The sequence below is a fragment of the Stegostoma tigrinum genome, chromosome 13 (genome assembly GCF_030684315.1).
Source record: "Stegostoma tigrinum isolate sSteTig4 chromosome 13, sSteTig4.hap1, whole genome shotgun sequence".
Lineage (NCBI taxonomy): Eukaryota > Metazoa > Chordata > Chondrichthyes > Orectolobiformes > Stegostomatidae > Stegostoma > Stegostoma tigrinum.
In genome coordinates, this window is record NC_081366.1 from 33,918,406 (window position 1) to 33,946,306 (window position 27,901).

The 27,901-nt window shown below is 40.9% G+C and overlaps 1 protein-coding gene and 1 long non-coding RNA gene across 8 annotated transcripts in view; one reads left to right on the forward strand and one right to left on the reverse strand.

Moving 5' to 3' along the window:
• Positions 1 to 392: 392 nt before the first annotated feature.
• Positions 393 to 4,234, reverse strand: LOC125458077 (uncharacterized). 4 transcript variants are annotated; one of them, XR_007248748.2, is made up of 3 exons: positions 4,114 to 4,234; positions 3,192 to 3,474; positions 393 to 2,696 (listed from the first exon to the last, which is right to left on the reverse strand). It is a non-coding gene; the product is annotated as an uncharacterized LOC125458077 (long non-coding RNA). The 4 variants fall into 4 exon arrangements; XR_007248747.2 differs by lacking the exon at positions 4,114 to 4,234 and adding an exon at positions 3,899 to 4,102; XR_007248746.2 differs by lacking the exon at positions 4,114 to 4,234 and adding an exon at positions 3,760 to 3,874.
• The window catches only part of LOC125458076 (progesterone receptor-like), a 95,523-nt gene continuing 70,371 nt past the window's right edge, over positions 2,750 to 27,901 (forward strand). Inside the window, exons 1-2 of one of the 4 annotated variants that reach the window (XM_048542946.2) lie at positions 2,750 to 3,041; positions 6,539 to 7,557. In XM_048542946.2, the coding sequence (XP_048398903.1) occupies positions 6,566 to 7,557 (992 nt within the window). In that variant the 5' untranslated portion in view covers positions 2,750 to 3,041; positions 6,539 to 6,565. Of the gene's footprint in view, positions 3,042 to 3,893; positions 4,960 to 5,134; positions 5,306 to 6,538; positions 7,558 to 27,901 lie in introns of those variants that run through there. The other 3 variants (XM_048542950.2, XM_048542948.2, XM_059650646.1) reach the window with 3 other exon arrangements.

A 27,901-nucleotide genomic window follows, 5' to 3' on the forward strand; every position in this document is an offset into this window, starting at 1 on the left:
TTTAGTGAGACAGGATTTCCAGTAGTGGTTTGTCTTAGGAGCCTTGTGTTTCATGAAGTATTGTATTGATCTAGATCTTGGTGTGCAGGAGGCATGTTCACACTTTCAAAATTTGCAGATAACATGAAACTTAGAAGAATTGTAAGCTGTCAGAAAGTTAGTGTAGAATTCCAGATGAACATGGACCAGTTGGTGGTCTGGTCTGGACAGACAAGTGGCAGATGAATTTCAGGTCAATCTAGAGAAGAATTAAGTGATAAATTTTGGTAAGAATAACATTAAAATACAATGTAAAATAGGGAATGCAATTCTAAGATGGATGCAGGAGCAGATGGACGCGAATGTATATGCGCATTAATCGTTGAAAGTGACAGGGCAGGTAGAGAAAATAGTTCACAAACAGAATCCTCAGCTTTATTATTACGCACATCAGAATACAAGAGCAAGGAGGTGATGCTGAACTTGCTTAAGACATTTGTTAGATCTCATCTGGATTACTGTGTACAGCTCCAGATGTCACTTTATAGGAAGCATGTGAACACATTGGGGAGAGTGCAGTAACAGTTTACATAATGTTTCCACAGGTAAGGAACTTCAGATTATGAGCATAGCTTGAAGAAGATGCACATGTTCTCCATGGAGAGAAGTAAGCTAAGGGAAGATCTGATAGATTCTTTCAAAATCGTGAGTGGGCTAGATACAGTAGATCTGGAGAAACTGTTCCCACTTGTAAAACGAACAAGAACAAGATGGTTTGGATTTAAAATGTCTGCAAATAAAGCAAGGGTAAAGTAGTTACTTAGCGAGTAGTTAGGGTCTGCAATGAATTGCCCAGAGGTGAGATGGAGACTGGTTTGATTGAGGCATTCAAGAGGGCATTGGATAAAATAATTTGTAAGGTATGAGGAAAAAGCAGGAGATTGGCACTAGGTAATGGTGCTCATTTTTAAAGCCAGTATAGGCACAATGTGCCAAGGGGCCTTCTTTGGCATCATGATGCTTTTGTGACTCTATGAATATTACATTCTATGACAAACGTTGTTTGAGTGTGTAACCTGACCGACTATGTTCCAACAAATTGCTCAAAATGCTTTCTAAATATTTTTCTTCACTCAACTCTTCTCAACAACTGAATTTTTAATGTTCAAAGTCACAGTTTAAACAGACAAAAAAATCAAATCAGCTGGCTGTGATTAGCTGGATAAATTACATGTGGATCAGCACCTTTGATGCAGTGACCATGAAATATAACATCTCTAAACATGTTCATTAGAAAATATCGAAACCATTGTATTGGAGACAATGCATGCTTCACAATTCTCTATATAAATAGAGGTGAAAAACAAACTTAAATTGAAAAAAGACACATGAAACCTATGGACATGACACAAACAAGAATGAGTAAGGAGGTTTAAATGAAATGAGAGTATGAAGAGTCTTTAATTAAAGTAAAAACAGCAAAAGTGCACACTTGTCCATATGCAGCAATGTGGTCATGGTTAGGTATTCAATTCCAGTGATGATGACAATAACTAAATATTGGACAAGAAACTGGGGAGAACTACTTTGTTCTCAAATGAAATGAAATGGAATGGAATACTTTATATCTACTTGTGAAGGCAGAAGACCTCAGTTAGGTATTTCGCTTAAAAGATGGGCACAATCTCAGTCGAGCAGTTTCTATCACTGCAACAGAGTGCCACTTCTCATGCTCAAGTTTTTGCGGCAATACTCAAATGCTGATTCACAGTTAAATATGCTACTTACTAAGCCACAGCTGACAGCAGTAAGAATTATTATCATGCTACCCAGTAGAAGGAAATACAAAGAACGTTTTACAAAATGTTTCCAACTTTTCTAGAACAGATGGAATCAGAGCATGAGATGTAGAGATGTTTAAATTGTTTAAAGAAATGGGAACAGTTAAATAGAAATAAACTTGTCATTGTTGAAACCATGAGATAATAGGAGAAGGAATGAGGAACAGAAGTTTGTGATGCTGTGCAATGCAGGTACACCAGAGATTATGTTCACATTTAAAAATAAGTTGGATAAGTGATTGAAGTAAAAGTTATGCTGGAACTCGACAGGCACGTTTAGCGCATGTAGCAAGTACACATAGACTGGTCCAAATGGCCAGCATCCATTTTTGTCATGAATACACAAAGGAATGACACTGACAAATTAAACAAGCAAAGCAGTTTCTGTACCCATTCTAAGTCGATGTTTTAGCTGATATTTGAAAAACCGAGGCTCTTTGAGGGAATAATTAGAAACGCAAGAAGGCTAGGGTAAGACAGAAATTTATTTACGTTGGTGTGATGGTGCCTCTGATCTCAAGTCAATTGCTTCGAAGGGAATTGGATCGAGATCATTGAATTCCAGGTTGAAATGATTGACAAGTGCAGTAAAGGGATACAGGTCTCCAGCAGGTAGTTCAAGCGGGGAGAGTTGAAAGGGAAATTAAAATAGGCACTGAAGGCCCCTCAAATGGCCCTTGTAGTCATTGATGTTTCTTTTTTGCACCGTAGTCAAACAAGGAGAGTTGAAAAGGAGCGAGAAGGTGACACATCCCCTATAAAGATTGACAGAAAGACAAATTAAACGTGGGACTAGTAGGCAAGGAAATGAGCGCATTTTCTGACGCAATTCGTTTCTACGTTGAGACGGACTGGTCACAATAATCCATCAGCAACCTGAAAGAAAAGAGAATATTGTGCTGATGAGTTTCTGAATGTTGGACAAGTGCAACAGTGTGAAGAGGACAGACAGTAATTTTATTTTTTCAGGAGATTGGAAAGTGACATTTACGAGATGATTTGCAGCAAATTTGGCTGATTGCTCCACCTACTGTCTGGGACTGCTCGGTGTCTGAATGCACACAGAGAGGGGACACTCTTCCACACAACTTCAGACAGCGCCTGCTGCAGAAGACGTTTCAGGATCCCGCGGCAAAGGATTCACTCTTAGACACTGCTGGTTTTTACATTGCCCTCGCTGAGATTTTATATTGCGAATAGCAGCACCGAATATTTCTGGACGTAAGTTGGAAATCATTATCACGCGAAACGTTGCGAAGTAAATCAGAATCGGCGGCGTTGACAGCTCACCCGACACCAAACTGTTGCACACACCCGCTTAGTTCGCATCTTAATCTTTTTTTTAAAAAAAATAGAAAAGTGATATCTTACTGTTGTTGGCATTTCCTCCTGAAGGGGGTCGGAACTACTCGACGTTACTTGGACGTTGAGGCCTCAACTCAATCAGATTGAGTAATTGACAAGACTGTTTATTTTGATTTTTTTTTTGTTTGCGAAGAGAAGGGAACTCTTTTCTCCGCTTTCTCTCTCTCTCCCCCTCCCCCGGCTTCCCGTTTTCTTTTCCGCCTCCTTTTCGGCGGTGATCCGATCTTGTGTTCTGAAAATATTAGGCTGTTGGGCGTACACGTCTCGCAAACGCCCCCATCCCCCCAAACTGGAAGACATAATGAAACAGAAAAGAAAACCTGTAACAAATTGTATTAAACTACAGTAAACGGGGCGGGGTGAATTTTAAACGAAGGCGTCCGAAGTTAAGCATAGCGAATATATTTGATGAAGCCCGGGGCAGACACATTCCTTAAAGTGGTGTTGCCGCAGCACAAAGCTTGACATGTCACAATTTTGGGGTGTCCAACTTTAATTATTTCACCATCTCTTATGCTATCTAATTTATAAAGAAATCAGAACTTCAAATGTCTGTTGCTTTTTGATCAATTACCTGATTTTTTTTAAGTTTTAAAATTTTATTTACTACTGTAAATCGGCTTTAAGCCAGGACAGCTCACGCGTGAACGTCACGGGACTGACGCCGGGACGTGCTCGGTGATTGGCTGCGTGCTGGGAGCGCGCTTGCCGACCTGTTACGCGGCCGTGCGGCGGTCTCGTTCCCGTCCCCGGCTGAACGGTCGCTGAGCGGACATTTTAGAATCGGGGACGAAAGGCAGGCGAGCGAAGGGACAGGCGGAAAGCGGAGACCGAGTGGCCTCATGAAGTGAAGGGAAGCGGCCGGCAAGCGAGTGCGCCTTCGTCCTGAGCCCATCGAGGTGGGAGCTGCCTCGGCCTTGGCCCTTACCCGGGCCCGGTCTGCCTTCTATTTAGCCCCCCTTTCCCCCGGATGGTGGGGCTGCTGGGTGAGCAGAGGGTGGAGAAACAAACACCCTGCAACTTTCACACCGATCGGCTCTTGGAGCCCGCCTCCCACCGGAGCTCGATCCAATGGAGATCGAGGGTGGGTGGGCGTCGCCCCACTTTGTTTCCCCCTCCCCAAAAAAACCTTCCTCTGACAAGCCCGTCACCCATCTGTGCCTGCAAGTATTGTGGATCAAAACCTGACACCGACAGCGTGTAGGCAGATGATTCACATGCCAGCTAAATAAGTTGCATACCAGCTCGGAGAATAATGAAAAAGTTTATATTGACAGGCCACGGAGCTGACCAGACTCCACCGACTGACAGATCACCTGGAGTGCTGACATGTATTCTTGAGGCACTTTTAGATTGCGCCTTACTTTGACAATGTCTGTGCTTGTTCCGCTTGTCGTTTAATGTGTGCGTCTCTGCTAGCGCTTCAGGTGCCAGGAACCATGCTCGCAGCGTTTGAGAAAGAGGATTTTCCCCACACTTTGAAATTTTCCTAATGCGGTAGACAATGTTTTCTGATTATTGCCTGTACAAAATCGCTTAGCGAATTCTGTTGTGACCCCAGTTCAAAGCAAGAACCTGGTTTTTACGGCAAAATATGCCCGGTGCGCGATTTGAATGCGATCTTCGGGACAGAAAGTATACATATTCCTTCACAACTAACAAAAGTGAACCCGCAGTTGAAGATAACAAGGTGCAGAGCTGGATGAACACAGCTTTCTCCAGCATCTGCAGTTCCTACTATCTCTCACCCGCAATTGAAGCCCTGCGCAGGAAGGTACTGATGTAAAACGCTTCGACCCTTTTTAATCTGTTCATTTTAGAATTTGCCATTTCAATATTTTCATTTGTATTGTTTAAATTAAAACTAAATTTACGGAATTCGTTGCAGGTTTCTTGTGAACTTCATTTAAAAATGGCTTGTGCTTCCGTGGAGAACTAGTCTTTTTAAGCAGTTTTATCTGCATTTGTTTGTTTGTCCCAATTGCCTACTAAAGAATAATAACTTCTGGAGGGACAAAAATGTCCTGAGAAAATGCAAATGTCGATGGAAAATGAAAATTTTAATCAGTGTAACAGGCATCAGTAAGGAAACTACAAGTATGGATAAAATGGAAGCATGGGTGAGCATTTTAAAAGAATTAGGTTGCAATCTACTTGCATAGATGATAGAAAATGTTACAATTATCCAATATTCAAGTAAATGTTTAAATAAACTGTCAGATAGGTATGAAATTGTAAGACGGAATAAAGAAGCAAAGCATAATTTTTATTTTGTAACTGAGGAGTTGGGTATCCTAGAAAATTAAGGAAGAATACGTCATTGTTTCCAATTGCAAGTGACCACACACTGAAATATTAATTCAACGGTTTAAAAACTTAAAAGTAGTGCTGTGTCTGCTGAAATTATGAAACAAAAAGAAAAATGCTGGAAGAATTCAGCAGGTCTGGCAGAGTTCGTAGAGAGAGGAGTAAGTTGATGTTTTGACCCCAATACTATTCTCTGCAGACAAATAAGTCACATTGGACTCATTTATTCTGTTTGTTTTGCCACAAATTCTGCCAGACCTGCTGAATTCCTCTAGCACTTTGTTTTCATTATAGTTAAAAAGTTGGTATTGAGCAGATACCTAAAATAAATAAGATTTTAAGGTCTTCATCTGGATTCCTTGTTCGTTAAGTGTGATTGCTGGCTCAGTCCAGTATTCTACCCTCACAACAGATGGTAAGCCTAGTAAGATAACCAAGATGATTCCAGTCACCCATTCTGTTTTGACTGCTAAGTATTACTTGTAAAAGCGCAGTATATTTTGAATGTTGTGTGGAATGACTATGCTGTTCACAGGATAGAAAACACTTGGGATGAGGTGTTCACTGGTTTATGATGTGATTCAAATTTTATTATGTGTGCTTAGATTTCATTTCTGCAATATTGCTATGAGAAATGCAAGTTTAGAAGTTGATTATAGTGTAGAGTATACATGTAGAAATTGGATGAATGTGGATGATATAGCTCACGGGTAACATGCAAATAAGGAAGCAGACCCTCTCAGGAACAGTGCCTTTGGAGAATTATAGACCTAACAATGATACACCTGTAGAAAGTCAAAGATGCAAACAACATGTTCACAGAGAAAAACATTTAATTAAAGCAGTAGAGAATCGATTCTGTGCCTCATAAATCAGATCACGACAGGTAGAATGGAATTGTGCTCTTGAGCTTCATGTATGCTTGAAACAGATTAGAGAAAGATTGAAGTGTTCTGAAAGTTCTAAGAACTGGTGGTTATTTCATTTTCTCAGGTTATTTTTGTGATGTTAAGCAGTCTGCCTGAAATGTGTTTTCTCTGCTGCAGGTCATGCTGTGAGAGTCCAGGTCAGTGATGGCAAATTTGGTCGAGGATGAGAACATGAAACCAGGAAAACAAATCTGGGATGTAGTTTCTCGGTTAAGTGAAGGGAGTGGCAGTCTGAGAGACTGTGAAGGTGTCATGGAAGGCAGTGAGATGCTGACAGCTACACCACCCATGATGCAGTTCCAGCCACATGATGGCAACAAAAGTGACAAGCAGCAACTAGATGGAGTTGGAATCACAAATGGAGGTAGCAGACCACAAGAGTCCTTTTCCCAAGTAGCTAGCGACTTGTCAGAGTTGGAACAGAGCCTTGCAGCTTTAAATGAATTACAGGATGTAGGGAATAGATCAAAGAATGACACAGATATTGGGTTGTACCCAAGTGGCTGTGAAGAGGATCTCTTGGGTGGCCTCGATGATGGCGGCTCAGTGGATTTTCTGCCTGATCTTGAGTTCTTCCCATCACCGAGAGATGAAAAACAACAGGGCAGCCCGTGGAGCCTGACTGCCTTTTGCGGAGATGATGATTCGGGTTTGCTGTCACCTTTGTCCTCAGAACCTGCCCCGCTTAAGGATAGTCTGGTGGATTTGCAGCGAACTGAAGAATGTGCTGCTTCTTGGCCAATTCCAGAAAGTAGATGTACTGAGAGAAAGGAGGATATCTGGGCCCCTTTGCCAGTTACAACCACTGCCCCCATGGAGGTGAAGCAGGAGCAAGAGAGCTACATTGAATTAGTTACTCCTGGTGTTATTAAACAGGAGCAAGTCAGCAGGGGTTACTGCAGAGCTGCCAGCCAGGCAGCAGGAGCTCATAGTCTTGTCAAGGAACCCATTTATCTATGCAGTACAGAATCAGTGCCAACCAGTAGCAATCAGAGACCCATTTTCAGCTTTGTACCACCTTTCACAGCAGTTGCTTCACCTTGGGAAGTGTGCCAACATCCCAATGCAAATTTGCCCAGCAGTCGAGTGAGGAACATCTGCACTGGGGGCGATGTTTTACCCACCAAGTACAATAGGTGAGCACCATTTTTTTGCTTTCACACCAATGTCCAGATATGTAGTTATGCTACAAACATAGTCATTTGTGAGACCAAGGTATACATGGCAGAAATGACAAGTATCACTTCATTTGCTATGAATTGCTTTAGGTTCATAAATGTAAGTTCTTTTGCTTACTATAAATATACATAAAGTACACTTGCACATTCGACATGCTGTAACTGCACCTGCCTAGTACCTTAATCCTGTGTAACGGGAATCTAATAAATCCCATAAGAAGAAGCATCTTGTCTACTACTACCCGTCAAGACCCTTCAAGACCTTGTATTTTTCGATCAAATTGCCTCTTAGTCCAATAAACTGCAGTGGATACCAGCTTAGGCTATTTAACTTTTCCTCATAAGAGATCCTTCTTACTCCAGGTATTAGTCTGGGAAAATGTAGAAATACTTGAAATTTCGAGTAATATAAATTGAGTGTAGAAATTTTATTCAAAATTGGAGCACGGAGTATGGATGTAATAATCCAAAATATTGCCTTTGCTAAAGTTGATAACAAGTATTTGACAGTGGGGGGGGAAAAAAGCTTAAAATCTCCATGTAACAATATTATAGGAACAGCAGAGCCTACGGCCTTTGACTTGATATTGACAGTCACATTTATAGAATTGGGTTTGAAGAGGATCGTTCACACAGAAGAGAAATTAAACTGAAATTAATTGAATTGTGGGTCAAATTCTCTGAGGGAGACAAGTTATTTACTTCATTTCTTTCTTTGTTGAGTTTATTTTGCTAAAACAGATTTTAAAGTTGATCCAGAAAAAACTCCTAAAACAGTCTTACAAAATAAAAATCAAAAGTTACTGTGTTAATATTAATCAAATTGCAACAGAAAAAATACAAGGAAATGGTCGATTTGGTTTAATGTTTGTAAGAATGCTGTCCATATTTAGAAAAGGAAAAATATTTTCCTAGCTTTCTCCTGTTTAAATGTTAAAGACCATTTGAGTGTTTGAATTGAGATATATTACTGGATGTAAGTCAAGAAGGCTTTGCTTGTATTGCAAATAAGACCAGCATTGTTTGAACTCAGTGATCTTCATTAAATCTTTTGGGGGAAACTGTATGGAGGAATAGCATTGAAGCCATAATTCGAATTTAAACTGTATCTTTAAGATCATTAGCTAATATCAATTATACGTTGGCACTATTTAAAATATTTTCTAGTCATCTTGTTGGTGACTGGTAAATTTGTGTTGGCTTGATTTGATTCATGCCTGGTTGGCAAGAAAAGTCCTGGACTGATGCCAGAACTCTTGGGCCAAAGCCTGTAAAGGCAGACTAGATTAGTGCGAGATTCAGTTAATTTATGTATCATTGCATAGTTCCATTTCAGTCTGCCTCAATTCTGCCATTTGACTGCTATGGAACCAAAGTGAACACACACACACTAAATCAGCATACTATTCATTGTGGACCCAATGCTGCCGTATTCAGAGACTGTCAGCTCTAATTTAGCAACATAGACAGGAACTGATTGATCAGTGGAGGAATTATGGTGGAGAAGCACTGTCAACATCTGAATTTAATGCTCAACTGCTTCATTGTGTTTTAAATGAGTGCACAAATGTGCATTGCTGATTTCCTGAGAATGAATTAGTTCAGGAAATTGACTAATCCAACAGTGCCAATACTACACAAGCCCGTGTGTCTGTGTTTCTTTTAAACAAAATGATATTGTTCTGAAGCAACACAGACAATGTAATTTTACTTTTTTAAAGTCAACTTTTTAATTCCTTCATGTCTTCTGTAGTTCAAGAAATTGGACTGCCAGTGTTTTAGTGGCAGATTGAAATTCTGGCAGCATGGTATATTGGAAGATATGACCTGCTGTTTTTGTTGCTTCCTTCTGGTGGAATTGCAAACAGTTCCTGTTAATGGATCCATATTTGCTTGGCATTTGGCTAAGATTTTCCTTCTGTCGTCCTGAGAAAAACACTTGCACAGTGGAAATTCAAGAGAAGTATTAGGCATGCAATTCACTAGTGTAGACAAATGGGTGGCTGGAAGAACGCAGCAAATGGTCAGCATTAAGAGGAAAGGAGCAGTCAGCATTTTGGATATTACCCTTCTTCAGGACTGAAGATGGGTAATACTGGAAACGTTGGCTGCTTCTTTCCTCCAGATGCTGCCTGGCTTGCTGTGCATCCTGTTTACTGACCTTAGATTCCAGCAACTGCAGTTTTTTTTCTCTCTCTAATTTGATAGAGTATCAATTCTATTCTTTTCTCCCAATATGTTACTCCTTACTTTATTTATAATTTCTTCCTAAAAATTGTACCGTTTTAATAAAACTGTTACTTGTCTGAAATAGTGAACCTATTTTACAGAAAATATATTTCACAAATGTTGAATGCCACAAAGATAATTAATTACTGAACTTTGTAGTTTGTGGTAAAGTGGCATTTGTTGCTATCTTTGAGAGCTACCCACAAACATCTGCTAATCTTTGCTATAGGTTTCCTCTTTTCTGATGTCATTTTGAATCTAGTTGAGGGATTTCTGGCACAGAGCAACAATGACGTTCCCAAGCAAGATAAGCAATTAATTGAAGACACGTATAGGATTACCTATGCTCAAATAGGTCAAAACAGCCCATTTATATCAATTTGGATCTATGCCAGTTGGAGAGACAGAAAGCCAAGGCACCCTTCTATATGGATAGATTTTATTGGCTATTCTTACGGCTACTTCCACCTAACAGTCCTACTTGTTCAACCTTTAATTTAGTCGACCTATTTATAGAGGTAATTTGACACAGTTCCATGGCCATCCTTTCCAAAGGTAGTACTTGAACCTATATAGCGTCATTGTGTACGGTCATAGAGTAATACAGCATAGGAAAAAGACCCTTTGGCCCAAACTGGTCCATGGTGACTATGGTGCTCACTTGGCTAGTTCCAATTGCCCACATTTGGTCCATATCCCTCTAAATCCTTCCCATCCATGTATCTATCCAAATGTTTCTTGAATGTTGCTATTGCACCTGCCCCACCAGTTACTCTGTCAACCCATTCCATATACACACCTCTCTGTGTGACAAAGTTGCCCGCCAGGTTCTTGTTAAATCTTTTCCCCCCTCACCTTAAACCTATTCCCTCTAGATTTCAGTTTCCCATCCCTGGGAAAAAGAATATATGCATTCATCCTATCTATGCCTTTCATGATTTTATACACCTCAATAAGATCACCCATTATTCTCTTCTATTCAAGGAATAAAGTCCCATCCTGGCCAGCCTTCCTCTGTAACTTAGGCCTACAAGTCCTGGCAACATCCTCGCAAATCTTCTCTGCACACTTTCCAGTTTAACTAAGTCTTTCCTAAAACACGGTGACCAAAATTGCACATAATACTCCAAATGTGGCCTCACCAATGCCTTAAATAACTGTAACGTAACATCCTATATTCAGTGCTTCAACCAGTGAATGTCAGCATGCTAAATGCCTTCTTCACCACCCTGTCCACCTGTGATGCTGCTTTCAATGAACGAGGTACATGTACTCCTAGTCCGTCTGTCGCATAACACTCCTCAGGACTTTACCATTTATTGTATAAGTTATACCATAGTTTGACTTTCTAAAGTGCAACATTTCACACCTGTCTGTATTGAACTGCATTTGCCCATCCTCAGCCCACTTTCCCATCTGATCAAGGTCCCTCTAATTTTTGATAACCTTCTGCGCCATCAACGATACCTCCTAATTTTGTAGCATCCACAGATTTTCTAATCATGCCTTGTGTAATCACATCCAGATCATTTATGTAGATAATAAAGGCCCCAGCACTGTGGCACACCACTAGCCGCAGGCCTCCGGTCCAAGAATCAACTTTCAACCATCGCCCTCCGCTTCCTACCATTGGGCCAATTTTGAATCCAGTTAGCTAGCTCTCTCTGGATCCCGTGTGACCTAATTTTCAGGGTTAGCCTGCCATGTGGGATCGTTACAGAGGCCTTACTAAGTTCATATTAGATAACATCCATTGTCCTTCCCTCATCTATTCTCTTGGTTACCTCTTTAAAAAACACTAAAAGATTTGTTAGACATGACTTCCTGCGCGCACATTCATGCTGACTATCCCTAATCAGACCTTGACTGTCCAAATATAGGTTGATATTTCCCAATAATCTGCCTACCACTGATGTCAGGCTCCCTGGCCTATCTTTGCTCCCCTTTTTAAACAATGGAACCAGTCTTCCGGAATGGCGGCACGATGGCTCAGTGGTTAGCACTGCAGCCTCACAGCGCCAGAAACCCTGGTTCGATTCTAGCCTCGGGTAACTGTCGGTGTGGAGTTTGCACATTCTCCCCGTGTCTGCATGGGTTTCCTCCGGGTGCTCCGGTTTCCTCCCACAGCCCAAAGATGTGCAGGCTAGGTGGATCAGCCGTGCTAAATTGCCTGTAGTGTTCAGGGGTGTGTGGGTTATAGGGGATGGGTCTGGGTGGGATGCTCCAAGGGACAGTGTGGACTTGTTGGGCCAAAGGGCCTGTTTCCACGCTGTAGGGAATCTAATCTAATCTAAACTACACCAGTGGCTAAAGATGAAATAAAAATCTCTTTAAGGGCAATTTCTTTCCATGCCTCCCACAACATCAGAGGATGGACTTGATCAGGCCCAGGGGATTTGTCCACTGTAATGCTCTTTAAGGCTGCAAATACCTCCTGTCTGGCAATTTATATGCACTCCAAAACATCCCCACTTGTTTCCCTTATTTCTTCAGCAACCATGATTTTCTCCTTGGTAAAAACTGAGGAGAAATATTCGTTAAGAATCTCCCCCATCTCCAGTGCCTTCACACATAGATGGCTATGCTGATTTTTAAGGGGACCTGTTCTCTCTTTAGCCACCCTTTACTCTTTTAATATAGGTATAGAACCTCTTGGGGTTATCTTTAACCTTATCTGCCAGATTTATCTCATACCCTCTTTTTGCTCATCTCATGTCCCTCTTAAGTGTGCTTCTACACGTTTTATAGTCATCTGGGGATTCACTTAAACACGATAGCTTAAACCGAGTGTCTGTCCCTCCTTTTTCCTGACCAGGGTCTTAATATCCCTGCTCAGCTAGGGATTCCTAAACCTGCCAACTTTTCCCTTCCCTGGAACCTTGATATCACACTTTTAAAATCTTCCCATTTGTGAGTCATTCTTTTTCCTTCAAACAGACTCATCCAATTGATGGCAGTTAGATCCTGCCTAATGATCCCAGAATTGGCCCTATTCCAGTTTAGCATCTTAACCCATGAACCTATCCTGTCTTTTTCCATAACCACGTTAAAACTAAGAGAATTATGATCATTGGACCCAAATGGGTCTCCAAATGCCACTGCAGCCACTTGCTCAACCTTGTTTCCTGAGAGGAGGTCCAGTGTTGCACCCTCCAGAATAGGGCTCCTACATATTGGTTTAGGAAATTTTCTTGGACACATTTAACAAATTCCACCCATCCAGGCCTTTACACTGTGGGTGCCCCAGCCAATACAGGGGAAATTAAAATCACCAATGAATATTACTGTTATTTCTAAAGATATCTGAAGTTTCTGTACACATCTGCTCCTCTAGTACCCACTGGCATTTTGGGGATCTATAATACAGTCCCAACAGAGTGACCATTCCCTTCTTGTTGCTAAGTTCTAACCATATGGCCTCATTTGATGACCCCTGAAGAATATTCTCTCTGAGCACCATTGTTATGTCCTCCCTTACCAAAAGGGCAACTCCCCCCTCATCTCTTACTTGTAGTTATGTATCCTGGTACATGGCCTGTCTTGCCCTTCTTTCAGCCATGTTTCTGATATGGCTATAATATCCCAGTCCGCAGGGCCAATCCATTCTCTGAGCTCATCTGCTCTATCACATGGGCTTTGTGCGGTCAAGTAAATGCACTTTAAACCTGAAGTCTTTTCCCCTGCCTTTAATGTGCCCCTGGCTATCCTGAATAGTAAATTTGCTCTTGATGGCTAATGTATTTTCCCCTGACTTCTCAATGGCCTCTTTCTGATTGGGAGTCCCACCGCCCTGCCAAGCTAGCTTAAACCCTCCTGGCTAACACTAGCAAATCTCAAGTGCAGCCCGTCCATCTTGCACAGATCACCTTTATCCCCGAAGAGATCCCAATGATCAAAGAGCTGAATACCCTGCCCCCTCCACCAGCTCCCCAGCCATGCATTCATTTGGCCTATCTTTCTATTTCTAGCCTCATTGGTGTGTTGCGCTGGAAATAATCTGTAGATCACTACCCTTGGGGTCCTTTTTTTTAACCTAATACCCCAATCTCAATTTGCAGGACCCCATCCCTTTGTGCACAATTATTTCTGGCTGTTCACCTTCCTCCTTCAGAATGCTCTGCAGCCACTCCAAGACATTGTTGACCTTGACCTCACTGGGAGACAACACACCATCCTGGCGCCTCTTCTGTGGCCATGGAATCTTCTGTCTGTCCCTCTCACAATCGAGTCTCCTATCAGTATTGCTCTGTCTGACTGCACCTTTTCCCGTTGAGCCTCAGAGCTGGTCACAGTGCCTGTGACCTGACTGCTAGCCCTTGAAAGGTCATCTCTCCGCAACAGTATCCAAACTGGTATACCTGTTATTGAGTGGAATGGCCGTAGGGGAACCCTGCACTAGCTACGCCCGCCCGCCCTCCCTTCGAGTGGTCACCCAGCTGTGTGCAGCCTGCACCTTAGGAGTGACCTCTTCACTATAGATCTCAGCAGTGATGCTCTCTGCACTCTGGATAACCCTGAATGCATTCAGCTAACCTTGATATCAGGTTCTCTCTGACCTGTGTAGTCATGATGAGTGTGGTGAAGGTTCCCAGAATTCCAAGGTGATGACTCTCAGCTGCTGTCCAATACCTCTTCTGGGCCAGAGGCAGGGGCATTATCACTGCACTGCAAAATCCCTCTGTTCCTCCTTTATGTCTACTTAGCCTATTAATAAATGAATTAACCTAGTTAACCTGTTGCTATTTTAACAATTCTGTCCAACTATTTTACGTACCACTCAAATCATGTCCCATTTTCCCCCATTTAAAACAATAACTTTAACTCAGTATTCCCTTCTCCCTTGTGCTTGTCTAGCTGTCCTTAAATGCATTTATACTGTTAGCTTCGACTGCTCTGTGTGGTAGAGTGTTCTACATTCTCTTGGATTGTAAACTTGGAAGTAAAACGCATTGAATTTTTTAGTTTTAATTGAAATTTTACAAAGCAGAATAAATTATTGAGATATACATAGGATTAAGGTAGGAACTGAAATATTTAAAACTCATTGGTTGAAAACTCTGGGGCTGTATAGAATTCAGAAGGGTGCGGGGGGTGGGGGAAGGGTGAGTCAATCTAATTGAAACTTACAGAATACAGTAGGAGAAACTAGAATCTGAGGGCTCAGCATCCAAGTGAGGTAAAAACCTTTAGAACTGGGATGAGGAGGAATTTCTTCAGCCAGAGGAACTCATTGCTTCAGAAGGTTGTGAAGGCCAAGTCACTGAGTATATTTAAGACAGAGATGAGTTCTTGATTCATAAGGGGATCAACAATTACATGGAGAAGGCAGGAGAATGTGTTTGAGAGACATCTCAACCATGATTGAATGGCACCCAAGATGGCTTGATTCTGTTTCACATATCTTTCGGTCTTATTCATCTCAAAGGTAGGCAAGTTTCTTTCACCTCAGTGGAAAAAAATTGAAATTTCACATATAAAAGTTGTTTTTAAGTGCAAGGCTATTTAGTAGGAATTATGACCTTGGTAGATCATTAAAGATCAAGTACACCTTATTCAACATAGTGTAATACTTTCTAGGGATTTGTAAGTTGAAGCAAATTATGTAAACAGAGAAATTTGGAGTTTTGTGATTTTTCCACTTGTTTGCCATCTGACGATGGGAGAATTTCATTGTCTTCTGTGAGGAAGCATAGAATTGCTGATAGCACCTTCTGAATTTCCAGATCTAACTGCACCTGTGTGCAATCCAGAAGTAGCTGTCAGTTTCAAAGAAATATTGACAGTGCAGGAATCCTTTAGGCATGTGTCTTCGATCCTGTGAAGTTTGTTAACTAGCCTTGAATGTTTGAGGCTAAAGCAATTAAGGACATTAAAGGAAGAAGAATATGAGTACTACCTAAATAAGGACCCTATGATGAGATGAAGTTCTGCATACCTGAATGTAAAGTCAATTGACTTTAAAGGAAATTTAAGTTGGGAAGATATTGACAGCACTGCTCCTTTTAATTGAGGCCTCACTGCCAGCATGTGTATTGCCATTGCTGAAGTGCAAGATTTTAAGCTCTAATAGTAATTTTAGTGATCCTGGCTTTGGTAATTAAACTCAGTTTAAATAATGAGGAATTGTTTTGGCAAAATGACCTCCAAAAGAGGTTTGCCAAAATCTGTTGCTATGTGATAATTAACTTGGATTTTCTTGTTGAGGTATTGAAACCTTATTTGTAGTTCTTCCAAATCTGTAAATCGGAGAAAAAAAGTACTCTTTCCCAGAAGTTAAACAGCATCCAAACATTCTCTCAAGTGAAGAGAGAGCAAGTACTTCCATAATTCAAGTTGAAACTATGCTTTTTTTTCTTGTTGAAAATTTAAATTTCATTAAAGTCCTTGATCAGAACTTGTAGATGTTCTATATTGTAATGGTCAACGTTCTTCTATGTAGGTGAGCAACAAATCAGCCTGGTTATCATCCAAGTAGTTGTATACACCTAACTCAATTATAGGCTCAGATAATGAAATGTGAGGCTGGATGAACACAGCAGGCCAAGCAGCATCTCAGGAGCACAAAAGCTGACGTTTCGGGCCTAGACCCTCCATCAGAGAGGGGGATGGGGAGAGGGAGCTGGAATAAATAGGGAGAGAGGGGGAGGCGGACCGAAGATGGAGAGTAAAGAAGATAGGTGGAGAGAGTGTAGGTGGGGAGGTAGGGAGGGGATAGGTCGGTCCAGGGAAGACGGACAGGTCAAGGAGGTGGGATGAGGTTAGTAGGTAGCTGGGGGTGCGGCTTGGGGTGGGAGGAAGGGATGGGTGACCCATCCCTTCCTCCCACCCCAAGCCGCACCCCCAGCTACCTACTAACCTCATCCCACCTCCTTGACCTGTCCGTCTTCCCTGGACCGACCTATCCCTTCCCTACCTCCCCACCTACACTCTCTCCACCTATCTTCTTTACTCTCCATCTTCGGTCCGCCTCCCCCTCTCTCCCTATTTATTCCAGCTCCCTCTCCCCATCCCCCTCTCTGCTGGAGGGTCTAGGCCCGAAACGTCAGCTTTTGTGCTCCTGAGATGCTGCTTGGCCTGCTGTGTTCATCCAGCCTCACATTTTATTATCTTGGAATTCTCCAGCATCTGCAGTTCCCATTATCTCTCAGTTATAGGCTCATCTTGCTCACCACAGGAAATTATTTGTTGGCATGGTGAGGGAAATGAGGGTTTGGTGGGAATGACTATTGCTTTATTTTTGTGCAGCATAGAGGTGCACTATATGTTAGTTTACATTAACATTTTATATTTGCTTGGAAGCTTGTATTTATAGGCACATTAGGTGACACTTTATGCTGGTTCAGTGCAATAACTTCTCATAGCTGAACCCAGATTATTTTACCTGATGATGATAAATTTTTTATGCCATTCATGTGAAGAGATAACTTCCGTTCAATATAAAGTTGCTATGTAGCACTTGTAAGAATTCTATAACTAAAACATCTCCATGCAAAACCTACATTTACAGAATGACTGCAATATATAATAGTCTGGATGTCACAGGTGAGGTGATTATAGTTTTAAAAATTTCATGCTGTCTTTGTTTTCCTGAAATTCTACTGAATTTTATTACAGAGCTGTTGAATGGTGGATTTAAAAAAAAATAATTAAATTCTCTCCCTTATGGTGGCTGTCAGTAGCAAAACCAAAGAGACATGAGCATTTCTAGGTTTCCTATTCATGCTGAGTTAGAATCACAATCACTACTGTGCAGACGCAGGCCATTCAGCTCATCACGCCTGCACTAACTCTTTGAAGAGCAATCCATCCAGATCCTCTAACCTAAAGTTACACCAAGTTGCCATTCTGTAACAACATGCCAAATTTGTTCCTTTTACATTCCAACATTTTCTGAATAAGTTTTTAGTAAGCTTTCAGATACAAATTGGCTTAACAATTCAACGAAAGTAGACACTACAGTGTAAATAATGTTGATTTTTCTGACTTTCTTTGTGAAACTGACAGTTTTTCTCGTTGATTTCAGTAATTTTATTTAATATAATTGTATCTACAGATTAATGTTCTTTCCCTTTTTGTTCTTACTCGAAATTTGATAAAGCTAAAACATTTGGGATTATAAAAGACTTGATTATTTAACTGGAGCTGAATATATTGTTCTGTGCATTTTCAATTGCCTATATTAAACAAAATCAACTATATATTAGGTGTAGTCACTTTCATTATCAATCATGGTACAGCATCTCAGCAAAATCTTTTAGTGTTTAGCATGGATAGTCATTGGACAGTTGTTGGTTCTTTTCTGATTGAAGTTCTACTGCGGCACCTGGATTATGTCATAGCTTTTTGCATTGATCATTACTTCGTCATTTTATTGATAATTTTAAAGTTTTGGTTAGTATTGGAAACATGAAGAATGATGTGTTTATTTAATTACGCGAAATGTTATTAATGCCTTGTATATTTGAAGACCCTTGCAGAATATGTGCAGTTCTCAAGGGGAAAAAAAACCTTTTCTTCTTTCCAAAATAAGAAAACTACGTTGAAGTATTTAATTTGGCAGCACTATAAATAAAAATGTCTTCAGTCAGCATCAAGCATTAGTTTGAAATATTTATCCAATGGCATACACTTTCATGTTGACCTGGCAACTTGATTGCTGTCTTATTTAGAATGTTTCCAGATGCTGCATACGCTGTTTACTAATTTCTTAAACTTCATTCATTTTCAAATTATACCTAAGTATTCATCATATTGGTTCAAAGGACATTTATAACTGTTTGGACCTAGTACAGCATCCGAAGATGTTTTCTGTATAATGGCCTCAATGCTGGTTATTATCCAACACAGAAATTTACAAGGATGACTTAAAGCAGAGACTCCAACACAGTTTCAAGCAGGGTCTTTGGAGGAGAAGAGAAAAGTAGAGAGGTTTGAAAGGTTTGGAGATGGAATTCCAGAGACTGGGGCCAACATGATTGCACGTCTACCAGAGGTGGCGTGAAGAGAATGGTGGATGTGTACGTGGCCAATTGAAGTAGAGAGAGAGATGTTGGAGGTTTGTAGCAGTGGAGAAGATTAGAGATGAGAAGGGATGGTGATGTGAGCCAATGTAGTTAAAAGGCATAGTTGAAAATCAGTAATCTTATGAAGGTAAGAGTAGACAGTGTTTGTGAGATGAATAGGGCAAAAGGGCCAGAACCTCAGCTTGGGGTCAGGTAGGATGCTGAGTTTATCAATGGTCTTTAACCTTTGTGACAGAAAGGCTTTTTAGAAATGATCATCTAAACAATTTTGATGTTCAAAATATTGAGTTCACAGTTACACAAGGTTAATTAAGGAAGGCCAGCAAGGGCTTTGTTTGCCCTTGGATTCTGCTGTTGGAGCACTTTTTCAAATTTTCTGTAATAACTTTCTAATTTTTGTCTTAGCATTCTGACCTCTCGAAGTATCATTTGTTCATTGGCTTTTCGTAGTATCAATTCTGTTAACATCATTTTAAATTTTACTTTTGATTCATTTTGAAACAAGTTTATTTCTTTCTTTCAAGTTTTTCAAGATTGGCAGATTTAAAAGATCAGGGAAATGGTGAGTTGAGGCCCATAAGTTGTTAGGTTCATTTTTCAGAGACCCTCACGGACTTGATGCAAGAACAAGACACTGACCTGGTTACAAAAACACAATCCTTTATTATCAAGCAATTTCAAGCTGCGGAGGACCGCTGTATGCAACCCGGCACAGAGTGCTGAGTTAACAAGGCCTGGAGCTGGATGAACACAGCAGGCCGAGCAGGAAAGCTGACGTTTTAGGCCTAGACCCTTCATCAGAAATGGGGGAGGGGAAGAGGGTTCTGAAATAAATAGGAAGAGAGGGGGAGGCGGATCGAAGATGGATAGAGGAGAAGATAGGCGAGGAGGAGACAGACAAGTTAAAGATGCGAGTATGGAGCCATCAGAAGTGAGTGTAGGTGCAGAGGTAGGGAGGAAATAGATCAGTCTGGGGAGGATGGACAGGTTAAGGGGGCGGGATGAGTTTAGTAGGTAGGAAATGCGGATGAGGCTTGAGGTGGGAGGAGGGGACAGGAGCGAGGAGCAACAGATTAGGGAGGTGGGGATGAGCTGGGCTGGTTTTGGGATGCAGTGGTGGGAGGGGAGAGAAATCTCCCCTCCCACCACTGCATCCCAAAACCAGCCCAGCTCATCCCCACCTCCCTAATCTGTTGCTCCTCGCTCCTGTCCCCTCCTCCCACCTCAAGCCTCATCCGCATTTCCTACCTACTAAACTCATCCCGCCCCCTTAACCTGTCCATCCTCCCCAGACTGATCTATTTCCTCCCTACCTCTGCACCTACACTCACTTCTGATGGCTCCATACTCGCATCTTTAACTTGGCTGTCTCCTCCTCGCCTATCTTCTCCTCTATCCATCTTCGATCCGCCTCCCCCTCTCCCTATTTATTTCAGAACCCTCTTCCCCTCTCCCATTTCTAATTAAGGGCCTAGGCCCAAAACATCAGCCTGCTTGCTCCTGTTCATCCAGCTCCACACCTTGTTATCTCGGATTCTCCAGCATCTGCAGTTCCTATTATCTCTGATACAAAGTGCTGTGTCTTGTGAGTGATTCTCCCCAAACAGTCCCTGCTTTTATGCCCTTGGAATTGGCAGATACATAAAACAAGTACTACATCTGAGAACAGGATACAGCTTTGACCATCATGAAGTGTATGATAATGGCAGGATGCGATTTCAAGTGGTGACAACTGCCTGGCTTGAACAAAGGTCACTCACCTGGCCATCTCTGCAGGAACAGAGGTAGGCAGCAGTGTGGGTAGAGCCATAAAGATTACAGAACTTAATGCCGTTTGTTTTACAAATGTTTCACACCTAACCCTATTCGGGCAGGAAGTTGAGACAGTGTTCACATACCCCTGTAAGAGAAGCATAAAAATTCATGGGATGTTAACCCATTAACATCTCAAAGTGACGATTTGACGCTGTGTTAAGTAGTTGTCTGGAAACAGTCAACTAATAAGCTTTGGAATAATTTCCTCACTGATTTATAAATGATTACATCTGGGTGAGGGTACTCAGTCCTAGTTTCTTGTCAGTTGTTGGTTATTTAGAGTCATAGATATACAGCATGGAAACACCACATGTTTCGGGCCAATTCGCCCATGCTGACCAGATATCCTAAATAAATCTAGTCCTGTTGTCAGTATTTTGCCCATTTTCCCTCTAAATCCTTCCAATTCAAATATCTGCCCAGATGTCTCTTAAATGTTGTAATTGTATCAGCCTCCACCACTTCCTGTGGCAGCTCATTCCATATTCACACCATACACTACATGAAAAGCTTGCCCCTTGGGTCTCTTTTTAAGTCGTTCCCCTCTCATCTTAAACCTATGCTCTGTAGTTTTTGGACACCCCCACCCCTGGAAAAAGACCTTGACTATTTGCCCTATCTATGCCCCTCATGATTTTATAAGATCGTTGCTCAGCCCACAATGCTGTGGGGAATATATCCCTGTCTATTCAGCCACTCCCTACATCCCAAATCCTCCAACCCTGGCAACATCCTTGTAAATCTTTTCTGAACCCTTCATTACATCCTTCCTATAGCTGGGAGACCAGAATTGCATGCAGTATTCCAACAATGGCCTAACCAATGTCCTGTACCGCCGCAACATGATCTCCCAAATCACATACTCAATGCCTTCTGTGACCTACAGCCATTTAACATAGACCTATTTACTAACTGAGTAGACAACAATGTCTCTTAACTAGTGTTGTTGTACTTAATTAGTCCGAAGGTAATAGGAACCTGTTATTTTATAGTTATGCAATAAACTGCTTTTTGTTATTCGTGTGGGCTGCTTCTGCTGAAGAATTTAATGGTTAACCCTTCACTCAATGCTGATAAGCCCTGTGTACTAATAGTACAAGATGGATTAGTGACAACAAAGCTCGCAAAGAAGATACAAGCAAATTCATGAACCGGCTGCTGCACCTGTTGCAATAATTAATTGAACTCCTCATAATTGATGGTGTGTCAAGAAAATCGGCCATGAAGTTTCTCACTCATAACTTACTAGATTAGCAAGAAAAGGGCGAATTTCTTTCGACCTCTCTTACCACCTCCAAGGAAGGGAAACTCCTGCCCTATGAATTTTAATTTATTATGGAAATATAAGTGAGCCATATTGTTTCAAATGATAGGGATAATTCATTTTTAAAAATTGAGTCATATTGCTCACTAGTGTTGAACTTGGCGTTTAATCCATGGTGAGTTAGAAGTCTATAGATTCAAGCTACGTGTTCCAGTGACTTGAGCTCATAATCTGGGCTAACATTACACTGCAATGCTGAGAAAATATTACAGTGTGAAAGGTGCCACCCTTGTAAATGGCACATTTAGCTGAGCGTCTCTGACAGGCACGAAAAATTCCTTGGTACTATTAGAAGATTTACAAAGATTCAGCCAGTCAATATGTCCCCCTTGACAAATATTTTAGACAATTATCCAGCTATTTATGTCATACCACTTACTGGACAGTAGCTAACGCATTTCTCTACCTTGCTGTGATTATGCTTCAAAAGCACTTAATCAAGACTTCATGAGCCAAATGGCGTAACTCTACTCCTATATGTTATGGTCATAATTGGCTGTGAGCTCCTTTAGCCTGCCCATTAATTGTTCAGTGTCATATATTTGCAAAGTTGTTCTTTGTTTGATAATTTAATATATATCTGCATGATTATTGTGAGCAGCTTGTATGCCTGGAATGAGAGAGATATCTCCTGTTTGCAAATTAATTATAAATGTTGCATGGAGAATTGAAGACTTTCAGTCCACTTAAAATGTGAAATAAGCTCAGTTTTCTGGTACAACCTATGAATTATAATAATTATGCATCTATTTTAGCTTACAAATACTCAAAACACAATTCTGCAGCATTTACAGTGCATCAAGAAACATAACATGACAGCAATGCTTCTACCAACTTAATCCATTCTTCAGTTAAAAGCACATTGACATTTGAGTTTGTTTATTTATTCATCACGTGCTAAGTATAGGAATATATTATAATATGTTGTTAATATGTATTATGTATTATCTATAATATATACTGTTGCGAAAAGTGGTACCAACTTTGTTATAAAAACCAGAATTAAAAGATTTAACAGAGCCTCCATGGTAAGAAAGAAAGAAAGAGTACAGATCTGAGTCCCAAGACTCATTTCCATAATGATGTAGTGCTGCAGGCACTGCTGCAATCACTAGGACACCTAGGAGTTGAAAGCCCACTGTCACTGCCGGCTACTGCTGCCTTACCGGACCATGCTCGCCTCCGACTGCTGTTGTCTCATAGGGCCCGTTTGCAACCGTTTGTGATTTTTAACATTTATGAATACTAAGAACATAGAGAGACAGGAATATGCAATTTAACATCTTGAACCTATTCCATAATGCATTAAGATCATGAGTGCTCTGTGACCTAACTCCCTCTAGATATGTAAAAGCCCCTTCCAAAAACCGAGACAATAAGATGTAGGAGCATTTTTAGGTATTTCAGCAGATTGAGTCTGCTCTGCCATTCAATCATGGCTGATATGTTTCTCATATTCTCTGCTTTCTCCCCATAATTCTAGATTCCCTTACTGATCAAGAACCTAATATATCTTTGTATAAAGTGACCTGGCCTCCACAGCCCTCAGTAGCAATGAGTTTCATTGAGTCACCATTCTCTGCCTGTAGACGTTCCTCCTTATCTTAATTGTAAGTGATTGTTCCTTCACCCTAAGGTTGCGCCCTAGTCTCACCTACCAATGGAAGTATCTCCACCATTATTCAGGTTTCTCAATGTTCTCCTAAAGTTCAATCAGATTCTGCCTTTATTCTTATAAACTCCATTGAGTACAGACCCAGCGTCCTTAACCACTGCTCTTGTGACAAGCTTTTAACCCCCAGGGATTATTATTTTAAACCTCCTCTGGACCCATCCCCTGCTTCACCTCCCAAAATTCCAACCAGTATATCTTTCCTTAGACATGGGACCCAAAACTGCTGACAGCATTCCAAATGCAGTCTGTCCAGAAACTTTTGCAGCCTCAGCAGTACATCTCTGCTCTTGTTTTCTTACCCTCTAGAAATGAATGCTAATATTGCATTTGCCTTTCTAACCACCATCTGAACGAGGACTTCCAAAGCCTTTCCATCTTTATTAAAAAGCCTATGCTTTTATTGTTCCTACCAAATAAATAACCTCACACTTTCCCATGTTGTATTTCATCTGCCAATTCTTTGGTCACTTCCCTAGCCAGTCCAAGTCTTTCTGCCATCTCGCTTTTTCCTCAACACCATGTGTCCCTCCACCTGTTTCTGTGTTATCTGAGAACTTAGCAACAATGCCCCAAGTTCTTACATCCAGCCCATTAGTGTATAACATGAATAATTGTGGTCCCAACATTGACCCTGTGGAACTCCATTAGTCACTGGCAGCCATGGTTAAAATGATGCCTTTATCCCAATTCTGTGCCTTCTGCCAGTTATCCAATGACTATCTATGCCAGTATCTTGGTCCTAACACCATGGCCTCCTATCTTATTTAGCGGTCTGCTGTGCAGCATCTTGCCAGAGGCCTTCTGGAAATCATCATAGATCATATCCATTAGCTGTCCTGTATCTATCTTGCCTGTTAGCACCTCAAAACAATTCTAACGCATTTGTCAGGCATGATCTCCCCTTGTTGAAGCCTAATTTACTTTGCAGTCTCATTCTTAAAAATGGACTCTAAAATCTTATCAATGACCGAAGTCAAGCTAACTGGCCTATAGTTTCTTGTCTTCTGCCTCCCTCTCTCCTTTAACAGGGGCATTATATTAACCATTTTGCAGTCCTCTGAAACCCTCCCTGACTCCAGTGATTCCTGACAGATCACCGCTAAAGCCTCAGCTATCTCCTTCGGCACTCTGGGATTATAATCCATCTGGTCCATGTCATTGATCCACATTCAGACTTTTCAGCTTCCCCAGCACCTTCTCTTGGCCACTACACTCACCGTTGCTCCTGACTGTCTTAAAGTGCAGCTTTCTTCCACTGAAAACTATTGCAAAATTCAATTCTTCCACCGTTTCTTTATTCCCCATTACTACTTTTCCGGCCTCCATTTTCCAGCAGTTCATTTTTCACTTTTGCCTCTCTCACCTCTTGGGTGCCTTACATTGTCAGCCATGCTTTTCTCGTCTTTCCCTTGATATGTTTCTTCTTTCTTGGAATAAATTTCTGCTATGCCTCTTGAATTACCCTCAAATTCCTGCCATTACTGCACCACCGTCTTCCCTGCTAGGCTTCCTTTCTAATCAAGTCTGGGCAGTTCCTTCCTCATGTCTTGGTAGTTAACTTTTTATTAAAATTTATTACTGTTACATCTGGTTCAATCTTTTCCCTCTCAAGATGCAGCATGTATTCTAACATATTATGATCATTGCACTTGAGGGGTTTCTTCACTTTCAGCTCCCTAATGAAGTCTGCCTTGACATATCACTAAATCCAGAATTGTCTGTCCGTAGTGGGTTCCCCAAAAAAATTCATACACAGCACGCAGGTCTTCTGGTAAAGAAGAAAGTGCTATTTTAGAGGACCACAGTAGATTTCTATAGTATTAAGTATTCATTTTCTTTGATTAGTAGTAAAATTATAAATTGTTTGGTTATTAAGTTACAAAGTGATGGAATTTTCCAATGAATGTTTCTCCCTTTCAGCCCAAAACCCTTAAATTTTGCACCAAAATATTTGTAACTTTCAGTCTTCCTGTTTTTCCCAAACATATTTAACTCACTGGGAAGTCAAAAATTTTGCTGACTGTTTGCCAAGGCTAGCAAACTCCTGCAATTGACAATCTGCCAAGATGTTTAATTGCCATTGACATTATCAATAGGGAAGTTCTGAAGTTCAAAATAACAACTTCATATTTACATAGATTGGAGCATTGTTCTAAGCCTCAATGCTGGGAGATTGTAAAGGAGTCTTCAGTGAAATTTAGGTCAATCAGAGCATTAATACTTTGACGACCAAATAGTTTACTGTTGGAAGACTTGCAATAGTGACAAGAGTGGAAGTGACTTATCTTTGTCTCAAATTTAATTCTGGATCTTTTTAGCTGTCAGAATATTTCTGGTGGGAGACATAGTGCAAGTGAATAAAAGGAAGTTGGTGTTTTTCTAGCTCTTGTTATGCTATAATATCCATAATAGTTAATCACAGAAGAATCCCTACAGTGTGGAACCAGGTCAATTGACTCATCAAGTACGTACTAACGCATCCCTCCTATTTCTGTAACACTGCATTTTCTATGGCTAATCCATCTAGCGTGCACATCTCTGGACACGATGGGCAATTTAGCATGGCCACTTCACCTGACCTGGTCATTTTTGGATGATGGGAGGAAACTGTAGCACCCAGAGGAAACCTGTGCAGACGTGGGATGACTGTGCAAGCTCCACCCTTGGGAGATTGTGCATCCAAAATTCCGCATCCAAGTCCCTAGCACAGAGGCAGCAGTGCTAATCACTGAGCAACCGTGCTGCTTACAAAATTACTTACACGATCTGTAATGCTGACTGATAAAGTATTTCTTCAGATATTGACTGGCGTTTACTAACGAAGAAGCATGATAGGGTTGGAAAATCTGCAGTACTCCTTGGAGAAGGAACGATACCGGTGTGCTGGTGAAATGGGCAGTGCCATGATAGATAATTAATTCACAACATGCGTGAACTGATATATCTTTGGTGGCAGGACAAATTTAATAAATCTGTGACATTTGTTGGAAGAATATACAATCCATAGCTTTACAAATAAAGGCATAGAGTATAAAAACAAATAGGTTATTGCAAAATTTTATTAAATCACTAGTTAGGTCTCAACTGGACCATTGTAACTACTTTTAGGTATCAAATGTTTGGAAGAATCACAAAAACTCAGAGCAGTGCTGAAATAATTTAGCAGAATGGGGCTAACGCTGAGGGATCCCTGGAGAAACTTGGAGAAATTTGGACTTGTTCTCTTCTGAGCATCAACTGATATGTGAGGAAGAAAGCTCCAAACTTCGCACACCGTTTGCACATAGATATGGTTCTTTAACTTCAATCCTGAAACAACTGGTTCTAGTTTTAAGTTTTTCTGGCCTAGATTTTTCCCGTTGTTTCCCTCTCCCCATTCCTTGCTATTGTCAATCTCGTGTATTAATCATCTTAAGTTCCAAGGAGTGCAACCCAAGTTTGTGATTTCTCCTGATTACCTTAACTCTGAGGTTAAATATTGTTTTCATGAGTCTTTTGTAGAACTCTAAAGTATTGTAGCTAGTATGTGGTCCCCAGATCAGAATATGTGGTCTGCTTAAAGTGTTGTATGATTGCTGCGTGACTCTAACACCTTTTATGATTTCATCCTTCAGAAATAAAATCCAGAATTCATTAGACTTTTAAAATGTTTTTTGTACCTACTTACTTATTCTATTTTACTGATCTCTGTACGTGGGCCCCAAGTTTTTTAATGAAGCCAGCACTCCATTCCACTCCTTAAGAGTCCATTATCAATGACCTCACATTTTCTATAATGTAATCCATTTGTCATAGATTTGCCAATTCACAATCTACTAATATTGCTTTTGTAATTGTTACACTTGCCTATGTTACTTTATAATGTTATCTATTTTGTGAATCATTGGCAACCTGGATATGTAATATCTTAGGTCATCAACTGAGTCATTATGTACGTTGAATAGTTGAGCCTCAAAACAACTATGTTGCAGAGGCTGAGCACTAACTTTCAGATACATCCTCCTATCTCTCCCTTCTTTCCTCTTGTTCATGGTCATGGGGTGGTATGGAAATTCAGGCCATTGTGCCCACTATGGTCACTACTACCTCATTTAATTAGGGGTTCTCTAGATGCACAGCATTCCCCCATGTATTGCGCACACGTGCTTGCATGCATGTACATACCCCCCAGTATATATGCATGCTTGCGTGCATATCCCCAATACGTATGCACGCACCTGCCTAATATATATGCAT